Source organism: Coregonus clupeaformis, chromosome 24, assembly GCF_020615455.1.
Source record: "Coregonus clupeaformis isolate EN_2021a chromosome 24, ASM2061545v1, whole genome shotgun sequence".
In the NCBI taxonomy this organism is placed as follows: Eukaryota; Metazoa; Chordata; class Actinopteri; order Salmoniformes; family Salmonidae; genus Coregonus; species Coregonus clupeaformis.
This window is the reverse complement of record NC_059215.1, coordinates 11170809-11182610: the sequence shown is the minus strand read 5'-3', so window position 1 is coordinate 11182610 and position 11802 is coordinate 11170809. Positions and strand designations below refer to the sequence as shown.

Genomic DNA, 11802 nt, shown 5'->3' with positions numbered 1-11802 from the left:
TTATTGTAAATATTGTTTTAGTCAAGTAACATTTTCTCATAACATTATAGCATTGTGCCCTGACTGACTGCCTGCCCTCTGCTCTGGCACAGAGGTTGGCCTGAGAAAATCGTTAGCAAAAGAAAAAAGAAAACATCCTCCAATCTGTCTCTAATCTCTAATCCTTTCTTTCTGTGGCCAGGCATGAACTAGACAAGGAATCAACTGATTTGGTATTCCATATGATTGAGTGTCTTTTAATTAACTTTTGATTGAATATATACAAAACTGCAACAATAGAGAAGAAATCGACAGACATGAAGTTCAAAGGAAAGAAAACTATCCCTTAGTAGGGGAAATTTCATTTAGATAAAAAATATATTTTATTTCAAAATGTAATACATGTACAACACAAATATCACACAAATATAAAAATCTATAAATTCTCTATCAATAAATGCACTGCATTTTTTGAAAGGCTTCACATATTAGGCCTTGTTTTGTTCCATGGCCTTTCCCTCAAGTATAAATAGTCTCTCGTTACATATTCTCCAGCATGATGAGTATGGTTCTGTTATGACCTGCTTTTAGTGTTCCCTGAGTTGTGGATGGGGAGTTGTGGTTCTGGTTGCTGTGGTTTATTGTCTGGTCTTCTATCTGCGGCTCACCCTCAGTGAACCAACACCTCGCATCTCTTTGCCATCCTTTATCTGGAAAAAATAAAGAACATTTTATGGGACAACGGATAAGTGAACAATTTCCACTTGGCACTGCATATCAGCACAACCCCAAGCAGCAACCGCAACAACAACAGCAACAACAATAACAACATTATAATGTATAAAGTATATGATAATAATAATAATGATGATGATGATGATGATGATGATGATTATATAGTATAAGCTACAATAACTTCGTTTGTAACTAGTACATTATATAAATGTAATAATAATCTGTAATAAAGGTGTATTGAATATTGCATTAAACATCCATTTAAATCCATTTTAAAACATATACAAACAATGAATGTTTTCTTTTTCAAAATAATAGACCATCCTATATTCTAAATATTTTATTCTTCAAAAATGACATTACTTGAAACATTAGCAGTGGAAGAAACCGGCGTCATCTTAGCGCACTGAATCACACATTTAATTCAGATACATTGTAAAAAGGAAATTACAATAAATTATAAAAGGAACTATAACTCGTGGGCATGTGGCCCCTCAATTTGAAATGCATAAAGGCGCCCCTGAGAAAATTTTCCATAAAAGTTTCCTTTTATTCGAGGGCTGCGAGCACATCTCGAGACAGAATATAGAGCACATAATATTTATTCCTTTGACTTCGGAATGTCATTCAAAACAAATAATTGCAACAATAGAGATCAACAACGCGATAGCCGTGTGCCTAGAGTCACTAATGAATCGCCTATTTGGCTCACTTTTGGTCATGTTTTCAAACTATTATTTTCAACGCTATTCTAAACTTTTTCACTTGTGCAGAATAAGATTTAAGAAACGCATAAAATTACCCCCTTTCTTTGGTTGCTCAAACAGAAGGTACAGATGGTCCGAGGTTGCTTTTGACCGCTCTCTCCTTGCGCGTAAACCGCGCCAAGACAAGGTTGTCCATCTCCATTCCCGTCTCCGAGCAGCAGGGTGTTGGCGAGGTGGGAGATATAGCTGGATGCCAAGCGAAGCGTCTCAATCTTGGAGAGCTTTCTGTCCACCGGCTCAGTGGGTATAAGAGTCCGGAGTGCAGTAAATGCCGTGTTGACGCTTTGTGTACGGTCGCGCTCCCTGGCATTGGCTGCGTTCCGCTGTTTCACTATTACAACACCGCTGCCTCCCGATTTTCTGGAAATCCTCCGGCGTTTGTCAGCAGAGACGCAGCATCCATAGCTCTGATCCGAGCTACCGTCGCTCTCACTACGGTTCTCCTCGTCTTCGGACATCATACCCAGGTCCGGGTAGCTGATCATATGAGTCGCCATTGGCCGCAGCATGGCAAAGGTCATCATCGAAATGTTTTGTGTCTGGGCCTCTAAAACGATGGCCCTAGAAAATATAAGAGGAGAAAATAAAACCCCAAACGAAGGATTGTTCTATGCATGCATTTTGGTGACCTAATGTAGACCAGGCCAATGTCTCTAATGTGTAGGCCTAATTATGGTTCCAAGGAGTTGTTGATTTTGAAATGTCTCGTTTTCCTCGGCCACGTGTTTGTTCAATGTCTTGAACATCTCTCCGTAGTGTACTGGCCCACCGAGCTCTTAAAGCTGGGTGGGAGGAGTTGTTCAAGGCATACAATGTTCAGCCTCCAATCGAGATGTAGGCTCTGTAGCCTAGGCTATACAGTACAAGTGAATATTTCATAATACATTTTTAAATTGCCTGTACTTTTTCCGAGTATTTAATTGTATTTAATGTATTTTAGTTTTATGATAAAATAAAAAATAACAGGCCTAGTAATGGTAATAACGTGAGCCTATTATTATTTATGAAGAATAAAGTATGAACATTATAATATCATAATGCTGTCATGTTAATTATTATTGTCAAATTACTGTCAAATTAATTATTACTAAGCTATTGCATGTTATTATATGCATATGCATATCACATTTTAAAGTCCAAGAGAGATTAATAGACAGTAATGTATAGGCTAAATGTGTGATCATTTTGTTGCTTGCCAAATAGTGAATTAATAATATGGCAGTAGACCTGCTGTGAATAACATAAATCATCTATGATAAATACTTTTTTATTTCTATTTATTGATTCATTGCTTATCTCCAGAATTTATTACAAACATCATTTTTGAGGTTTAGAATTTTGAGAGAGTAGGCCTACTGTTTTCTCTCAGTGGCACAAACCACTTCTGTTAGTCCAGTGGATACTGGAGCTGTAGTCCATGAGGTGGAGAGGTTTTACTAAACACTGGATCGCCTAAATGCCAATGTGCAACCACCCACAGAAACCCTTCAAATTTGAGTAAAATAATTAGCTAACATTGCTGACACACAATAAGCCTATAAGATAATACAAATAATATAGGCTTAACAATAATATAATCTGTAATTAATTAACAATTAATCAATTAATTAATTATTAATTAACATAAATATGAACTGTATAATTTGTCAGAAGAACAATGCCCTAGTATATCAAGGAAAGAAATACATTTGTTATGCTTTTATGATAAAATAAAAATCTTAATGTGACCTATTCATAAACAACATCAGCCCCAGTAGCTAACCTACTCTCGCCCCACGCTGAGAGGGCTTTCTTGGGCAGTGGGAGAAAGTGAAGTGTTGAGTAAATAAACGTTGAGCAGATGTCCGTCCGACCGACCTGGGGTGAACCAGGGACACTCGTCCACTTTCTGGGTCCAGCTTTGACAGTCACCTAAGGGCAGCTTTCACAAACATGTGTCCACCACCCACTGCCTGCCAACCAACACATCAAACCACCACTATGTGCCTCAGCTGCATCAACAATGCTAACCCACCAGACCAGACATCCAAGCCCACTTTATACACTCTTAGGAAAAAAGGTACTATCTAGAACCTAAAATGATTATTCGGCTGTCCCCATAGGATAACCATTTGAATAACCCTTTTTGGTTCCAGGTAGAACCCTTTTGGGTTCCATGAAGTACCCTTTCCACAGAGGTTTCTACATGGAACCCAAAAGGGTTTTACCTGAAACCAAAACGAGTTCTACCTGGAACCAAAAAGGGTTCTCTTATGAGGACAGCCGAAGGACACTTTTGGAACCCTTTTTTCTGAGAGTGTAATGAAGCACTGACTGAGGCCCTTTGAGGACAGGGCCTGACAAGAACAATGACCCAAAATACGTTCTTACTTTACTAAGGCCTTATCGTGCCAAGTGGCGCACAAGGCCTCTACAAAGTCTCTCTGTTGACCCACAATATGTACATTTTATTTTTAAAGTTTATGTACATTATTCCAAAAATGTCATAATATGCTGAATACAAGTCTGTAAATACAGACTCTTCTCCCTAAAAACATTTGAAGCAGGGAACTGTACAGGGAGAACTAATTAATGGAGTAAATTAATCTCTGTGGAAATAATCTGTGGTAATATACAAAAATAGTGATGTGTTTTAAATATGCCGTAATTGTCAGTATGTGCACCCCAACTAGTGTGTCACTAGCGTTACAATCTTGCAGAGCCACATGGTGAAATAGTCATGTTATGGCTCATGAAGAGGTATTGTGCTCACGTCTGTATTTGAAGAGTTTTCCAAAACGCTATATACACTGTATCCATTTTCAGGAAGGATGGTAAATTAGTATTTATTGTATAAACAAATTATGAAAGAGATTGGTGTGTTTTCTTCACTATCTAATCATGGCATGTGGTTGACAGACATGTATATATATATATATATTTTTTTTATCTATCACTTGATGGTTTCATTTCAGAGAGACAAATAATCATGTTTTTTGCGAAATGCTATATATCCGCCTCACTCTCAGAGAAATTAGTAGTACTGCTAGGTTTTACACAGTCAAATGTAACAAATAACTACATTTTTAATAAAGAAAAGAACAAATAATAAATTTGTGACATCAATATTAAAAATAATAATAATGCAATACAGTAAAATGAGATCTGTATGTAAAATATTAACATTTTACATTTTTGTCATTTAGCAGATGCTCTTATCCAGAGCGATTTACAGTAAGTGCATTCATCTTAAGATAGCTAGGTGAGATAACCACATACCACAGACAAATATACTGTATACAAACATTCATTTCCAGCTAAGCAATAGATATATAGTGTTGCAAAAAATATATAATCATACACATCTAAAATCTATGAATAAAAAATATGAGAACAGTAGTATTTCACACACACATGAAGGTAACCATAAGCAACCATTTATGATGAAATGTTAAGCAATGCTTATGAACAACACTCATTTTTCACAGGATTTCTCAAGGCTCTTAATGTCCATCCGGAGGAAGTGTTGCCATTTATCCATGGTGGTGAGATGACAGCTCATTGGTTTCACCCCCTGCAGAGGCCCCTGTTATTCAGCCTGCGGATAACATGGGAACTGAGAATAAGCTTAGAGTCAGAGAGGAGAGAACCTCAAACTGTCTTCATCCATGCTGACCAACATACGTATTTTAGAGAGCATCCCTCACTGAGTCTCACTGAACCCTAAGAAGGGGTCAGGCATAGGAACCTACTAAAGATCGACAAAAAGCACATTCATGTGTAGTGTGGATCTTTTCCCATGACTATGTGGTTGTTGTTGCAGATGAGGCAAGACCATTTGACACGTATGTCTTGCTCAAAATACTATGGCATAGGCATAGCAATTGAAGTATTTGACTACAGTAGACACCAACTACTTACTATACGTTTTAAGCCGACTAGGTGAAAAATCTGTAGATGTGCCCTTGAGCAAGGCACTTAACCCTAATTGCTCCTGTAAGTCGCTCTGGATAAGAGCGTCTGCTAAATGACTATTTAAAAAAAATGTAAGACAGAGAAGTGACTTATCTTGCACAGTTTGCACATTTTGCTGCCTTAAAATTAAATTTAAAAAAGGTTGGTTGGGAATCATTAATGGACAGCAATATTCAAATCTGGGCTCTGATTTTCAAGTCAAATTTAAGTCAGGACTGAGACTGGACCATTCAGGAACACTCAACACCTATTGGAAAGCCATTCTGGTGTGTCTTTGGCATTACATTTGTGTAATTGTCCCCGCTGAACATTTTAACTATGTCATAGGGTTAGGTATTCAGAAGACTGAGGCAGGGTTTCCTCTAACTTTTTATCTGGGCTTTGCTCCTTTCATATTTATTTTGATCCTGACAAACTCCCCAGTCCCTGCCAGTAACAAGCATTCCCATAACATGATGCTGCCACCACAATACTTGAAAATACAGAGTATCAACAACTTTGCATTCACTCCACATTACTGGCCTGTATAACAAAGTGAAAAGAAGGAAGCTTGTGTTAAAGTAACTGTCCATTGTTTACAGATTTCTATGATACATGACCTATAATTAATTACAATATGAGTTAAATAGTTTTTCTTCCCCAAAATTGTAATTACGTATGTTAAAAAGCAGCTTTTCTGTCTTGGAATGTTTTGGGCATACCCAAACAACAGAATGGTGTGGGTGTACACCGGTCATAAAAAATATTAATGCAAGTAGACCGCTGATGGGTGAGCTGAGGAGGATGACATCACCCTCTATGAGGAAATAGTAAGCATTTTTGAAACAGTCTGTTTGAGATACAAGCTTGAGGTGTTATTTTGTATAATATTTTTTTCAATTTATGCTTTGGCCACAAATCTGGGGATAGGATGAGTCAACAACATTATTTGGGTATGAGGTAACAGAATATGAACTTTTAAAAGTTAGATTTTCACTGGACAGTTACTTTAATAAATTCACTCCAAATCATCCATTCTGTTTGCAACAAGGCCGTTAAGTAATACTGCCCAAGGAGCAAAGCCCAGGTAAAAAGTGAGAGGAAACCGTGCCTCAGTCTTCTGAACACCTAACCCTGGGATATAGTTTTATTTTCCAGTGGGACACTACCACTACGTTGCTGTTACTACCACTATGCTGCTGTTCATTGATTATCGATTGCCATTACTATTAGTATATATCTATCCTGCTACTGTTCACTATTACTCCTGTTTACATGTATATATTATCATTAGTATATTACCGTAAGTATTCATACATATTCCTGCTACCAGTCACTTTTCAGCCTTGTTTACATGTATATCCACCTATCATGCCTACACTGACACTTTTGCGCGTGCGCGTGCGCGTGCGCGCACACGCACACACACACACACACACACACACACACACACACACACACACACACTTACACTTACATACACACACACACCCACCACTTATTCTGCTGCCATACTGTTTAATATTATCATTATTATTATTATTGTTATTACTATTATTATTATTTATCCTGCTATCAGTCACTTTCTCCTAATCCCTGCCTATATGTACATATATACCTCAAATACTCCAGTATCCCTACATTGAACATTTGGTACTGGCACTAACCCTGTATATAGCTTCCTCTCTTATTTCTTATTTCTCGTGTTGTTTTATTTTTATTTTTATTAGTTATACTATTTTGATATTGAATACTGCAATGTTGGGTAGGGCTTGCAAGTTAAGAATGTCACTGTACTTGTGCATGTGACAAATTAAACTTGAAACTTGAATTACACAAATTGTAATGCCAAAGACACACCAGAATGGCTTTCCAAGAGGTGTTGAGTGTTCCTGAGTGGTCCAGTCTCAGTTCTGACTTACATTTGCTTGAAAATCAGAGACAAGGTTTGAATATTGCTGTCCATCAATGATTCCCAACCAAATTTACTGAGCTTGAGCAATTTTGACAAACACAATGGATCAACAGTATGTTGCCCTAAGAATGATTCACAGCTGTAATGGCTGCCAAAGGTGCTTCCACCAAGTATTAACTCTGGGGTGTGAAGACATACACAATCAATAGATCTTTGTTTATAACATTTTAATTAATTAGGATTTAAAACAAATACAAAATATTTCACATGAAAGATCAGTATAATTTTTTTTGAATGTAATCCCTTTTCAGATTTAATTTTAAGGCAGCAAGACTTTCACTAGCGACTGTAGGTGTAAACTCAAGTGAGTGCAGGCCATGTTTCTCTGAAGTCAAGATGCCAAGAAGAAGGCATTGGGAAAACCAGAGTCTGCATGGTGGTCCAGAAGGCATTGGGAAAACCAGAGTCTGCATGGCGGTCCAGAAGGCATTGGGAAAACCAGAGTCTGCATGGCGGTCCAGAAGGCATTGGGAAAACCAGAGTCTGCATGGCGGTCCAGAAAGCATTGGGAAAACCAGAGTCTGCATGGCGGTCCAGAAGGCATTGGGAAAACCAGAGTCTGCATGGCGGTCCAGAAGGCATTGGGAAAACCAGAGTCTGCATGGCGGTCCAGAAGGTATTGGAAACACTGGTCTGGCACGCATTACACGCCCTTTGGTGGCCGGATAGAAAGCTCTGGAGAGGCATCATCCCTCAGCCCAACAAACAGCTGGAAAAAAGTAGTGCACCCTATGGGCCCTGGTCAAAAGTAGTGCGCTATATAGGGAATAGGGTGCCATTTGGGACACAGCCCAGGCCACAAAAGGGCTCGGCCGTAATCCCTCCCTAAGTGGAACAAATGGGTGAGCTGTCTTACTGTCCGTAGGTAACTGCGCAGCCGTTTTATTGAGACTCCATGTGCGTTTACACATGGAGCCCAATTCTGATATTTTTCCCCAAACTGGTCTAACCAATCAGATCAGATCTTTTGGGCAAAATATAAGAATTGAGGTGCCTGTGAGGACTTATTTTTATTTCACAACTGGACTGGATCATGTTGAAGACTCACCAGTGATGAAGAAGAGCCAGCCATAGACATAGAACACATTTCTTTGGATATCTCTCTGCATACTAGAAGTTTTCATTCAAAATGTACTGTTAGCTATTCAGTAGCTTCTCCTTCACACAAATTCAGACAGCTGATGTTCTGAAAGAGCTGCAAAATCTGGACCCCTACAAATCATCTGGGCTAGACAATCTGGACCCTTTCTTTCTAAAATTAGCCGCCGAAATTATCGCAACCCCTATTACTAACCTCTCTTTCGTAACGTCTGAGATTCCCAGAGATTGGAAAGCTGCCGCAGTCATCCCCCTCTTCAAAGGGGGTGACACTCTAGATCCAAACTGTTACAAACGTATATCCATCCTGCCCTGCCTTTCGAAAGTTTTTGAAAGCCAAGTTAACATACAGATCACCGACCATTTCGAATCCCACCGTACCTTCTCCGCTAGGCAATCCGGTTTCCGAGCTGGTCATGGGTGCACCTCAGCCACGCTCAAGGTCCTAAACAATATCATAACTGCGATCGATAATAGACAGTACTGTGCAGCCGTCTTCATCCACCTGGCCAAGGCTTTCGACTCTGTCAACCACCGCATTCTTATTGGCAGACTAAATAGCCTTGGTTTCTCAAATGACTGCCTCGCCTGGTTCACCAACTACTTCTCAGATAGAGTTCAATGTGTCAAATCGGAGGGCCTGTTGTCTGGACCTATGGCAGTCTCTATGGGGGTGCCACAGGGTTCAATTCTTGGGCCGACTCTTTTCTCTGTGTATATCAATGATGTCGCTCTTGCTGCTGGTGACTCTCAGATCCACCTCTACGCAGACGACACCATTTTGTATACATCTGGCCCTTCATTGGACACGGTGTTAACAAACCTCCAAACAAGTTTCAATGCCATACAACACTCCTTCTGTAGCATCCAACTGCTCTTAAACACTAGTAAAACTAAATGCATGCTCTTCAATCGATCGCTGCTGGCACCCGCCCACCCGACTAGAATCACTACTCTCGGCGGGTCTGACCTAGAGTATGTGGACAACTACAAATACCTAGGTGTCTGGTTAGACTGTAAACTCAACTTCCAGACTCACATAAAGAATCTCCAATCCAAAGTTAAATCTACAATCGGCTTCCTATTTCGCAACTAAGCCTCCTTCACTCATGCTGCCAAACATGCCCTCGTAAAACTGACTATCCTACCGATCCTTGACTTCGGCGATGTCATTTACAAAATAGCCTCCAACACTCTACTCAGCAAATTGGATGTAGTCTATCACAGTGCCATCCGTTTTGTCTCCAAAGCCCCATACACTACCCACCACTGTGACCTGTACGCTCTTGTTGGCTGGTCCTCACTACATGTTCGTCCGTCAAACCCACTGGCTCCAGGCCATCTATAAATCACTGCTAGGCAAATCCCCGCCTTATCTTAGCTCATTGGTCACCATAGCAGCACCCACCCGTAGTCTGCGCTCCAGCAGGTATATCTCACTGGTCATTCCCAAAGCCAACACCTCCTTTGGCCGCCATTCCTTCCAGTTCTCTGCTGCCAATGACTGGAACGAATTGCAAAAATCTCTGAAGCTGGAGACTCTTATCTCCCTCAATAACTTTAAGCATCAGTTGTCAGAGCACCTTACCGATCACTGCACCTGTACACAGCCCATCTGAAATTAGCCCACCCAACTACCTCATCCCTATATTGTTATTTATTTTGCTCTTTTGCACCCCAGTATCTCTATTTGCACATAATCTCTTGCACATCTAGCATTCCAGTGTTAATACTATTGTAATTATTCTGCACTATAGCCTATTTATTGCCTTACCTCCATAACTTGCTACATTTGCACACACTGTATATATATTTTCTGTTGTATTTTTGACTTTATGTTTTTTTACCCCATATGTAACTCTGTGTTGTTTTTATTGCACTGCTTTGCTTTATCTTGGCCAGGTCGCAGTTGTAAATGAGAACCTGTTCTCAACTGGTTTACCTGGTTAAATAAAGGTGAAAAAAAAATGGAAAAAAAAGGAAGAACAGAAACAAAAGGGATTGTAATGAGGGCTGAATACTGCTGGGGAATTGAGTGGTGCTGAAAGTATAGGTCTGCTATAAAACGGAGGACTACTCTAGAAAAGGAGAATGTAGAAGAGAGCTACAAAGTATGGTTGTTTTCCCTGAACCATCAAACAAGCGCTGTCATCCTATTCAGTTGACAAAAGCAATTCAGCGAGAGATAGGGATGATTAAGGATTCCAAAGTTTTGGGATTCGGCAAAGTATTGATTTATGCAAACGGTAAAATGCAGCAGGAGAACATTCTGAAGTTAGAATTGCTTAGTGAGGGTCGGGTGAAATGCCATATCCCCGTTGCTAAGACTAAACTGTCAATAACCATGGAAGAAGTTATGCCTTCCTTGAATGGTGGGAAAGTAACCAAACCAAAAAGGATGTTGAGCAAAAAGAGTGGCAGCCGAGTGGACACAACAACGGTACTGTTAAACTTTGAAGGGAAATTGCCAACCAGAGTACAGCTAGGAATGCTGAGCTATCATGTTAGAGAATATGTGCCATCTCCACTTCGGTGATTTAAGTGCCAAAGGATGGGGCATGTTGCTAATGTGTTCAAAGGTAAAAATTAGATGTGCAAGATGTAGTGGGGATCATGAGTACGGAAAATGTGGATCTGATACTGAAGTTAAATGTTGAAACTGTGATGGTGAGCATAGTGCAGCATACGGATACAAAAATGGAAGCGCAGAGGTACAAAGTAACAAATAATGTATCATATGCAGAGGCTGTTCGGGAAAGAACAAGCCTTTTGATCTAAATGCGCTTACATTTACGTCATTTAGCAGACACTGTTATCCAGAATGACTTACAGTAGTGAGTGTATACATTTTACGTATTTTTTGTACTGGTCCCCTGTGGGAGTCGAACCCACAACCCTGGCGTTGCAAGTACCATGCTCTGGTACATCAGCAGTCAGTGGGGACAGCTTCTAAGATGCCTATAGCACCCAGGGTGCCCATGGCGCCTTAGCCTAGTGTCAATGTGACATGCCAGCGTAAATTCTCGGTTACAGAGAAATCGATGGTTGTAAATCGTATAGACTTCATAGCCTTCTTGTGTAGAGCAACCAATATGGGCCACATGAAAAAGAGCAGGACTGCACGAATAATGGAAGTAGTGAAGGGAGCCCAAGAAATACTGAAAATTACTGAAGTTTCAGTACCCTTGATACATTGGATGTTGAATCATAATCCGAATGATGATCAGGAACAGAATAAGTAGTTGTATTATAGTTTTTATCATCCTTCAATGGAATGCTAGAAGCCTTATTGTTAATAGTCAAGAGTTTAAGAAA

General features: G+C 39.8%; 1 protein-coding gene across 1 annotated transcript; it reads right to left on the bottom strand.

The window, feature by feature from the left end:
* Positions 1-274: 274 nt before the first annotated feature.
* Positions 275-2236, bottom strand: LOC121537433 (transcription factor 15). Its single transcript, XM_041845067.2, has 2 exons — positions 1517-2236; positions 275-689 (listed from the first exon to the last, which is right to left on the bottom strand). The coding sequence occupies exons 1-2, from the start codon at positions 2003-2005 to the stop codon at positions 633-635; spliced, it is 546 nt and encodes a 181-aa protein (XP_041701001.2). The 5' UTR covers positions 2006-2236; the 3' UTR covers positions 275-632.
* Positions 2237-11802: the final 9566 nt, after the last annotated feature.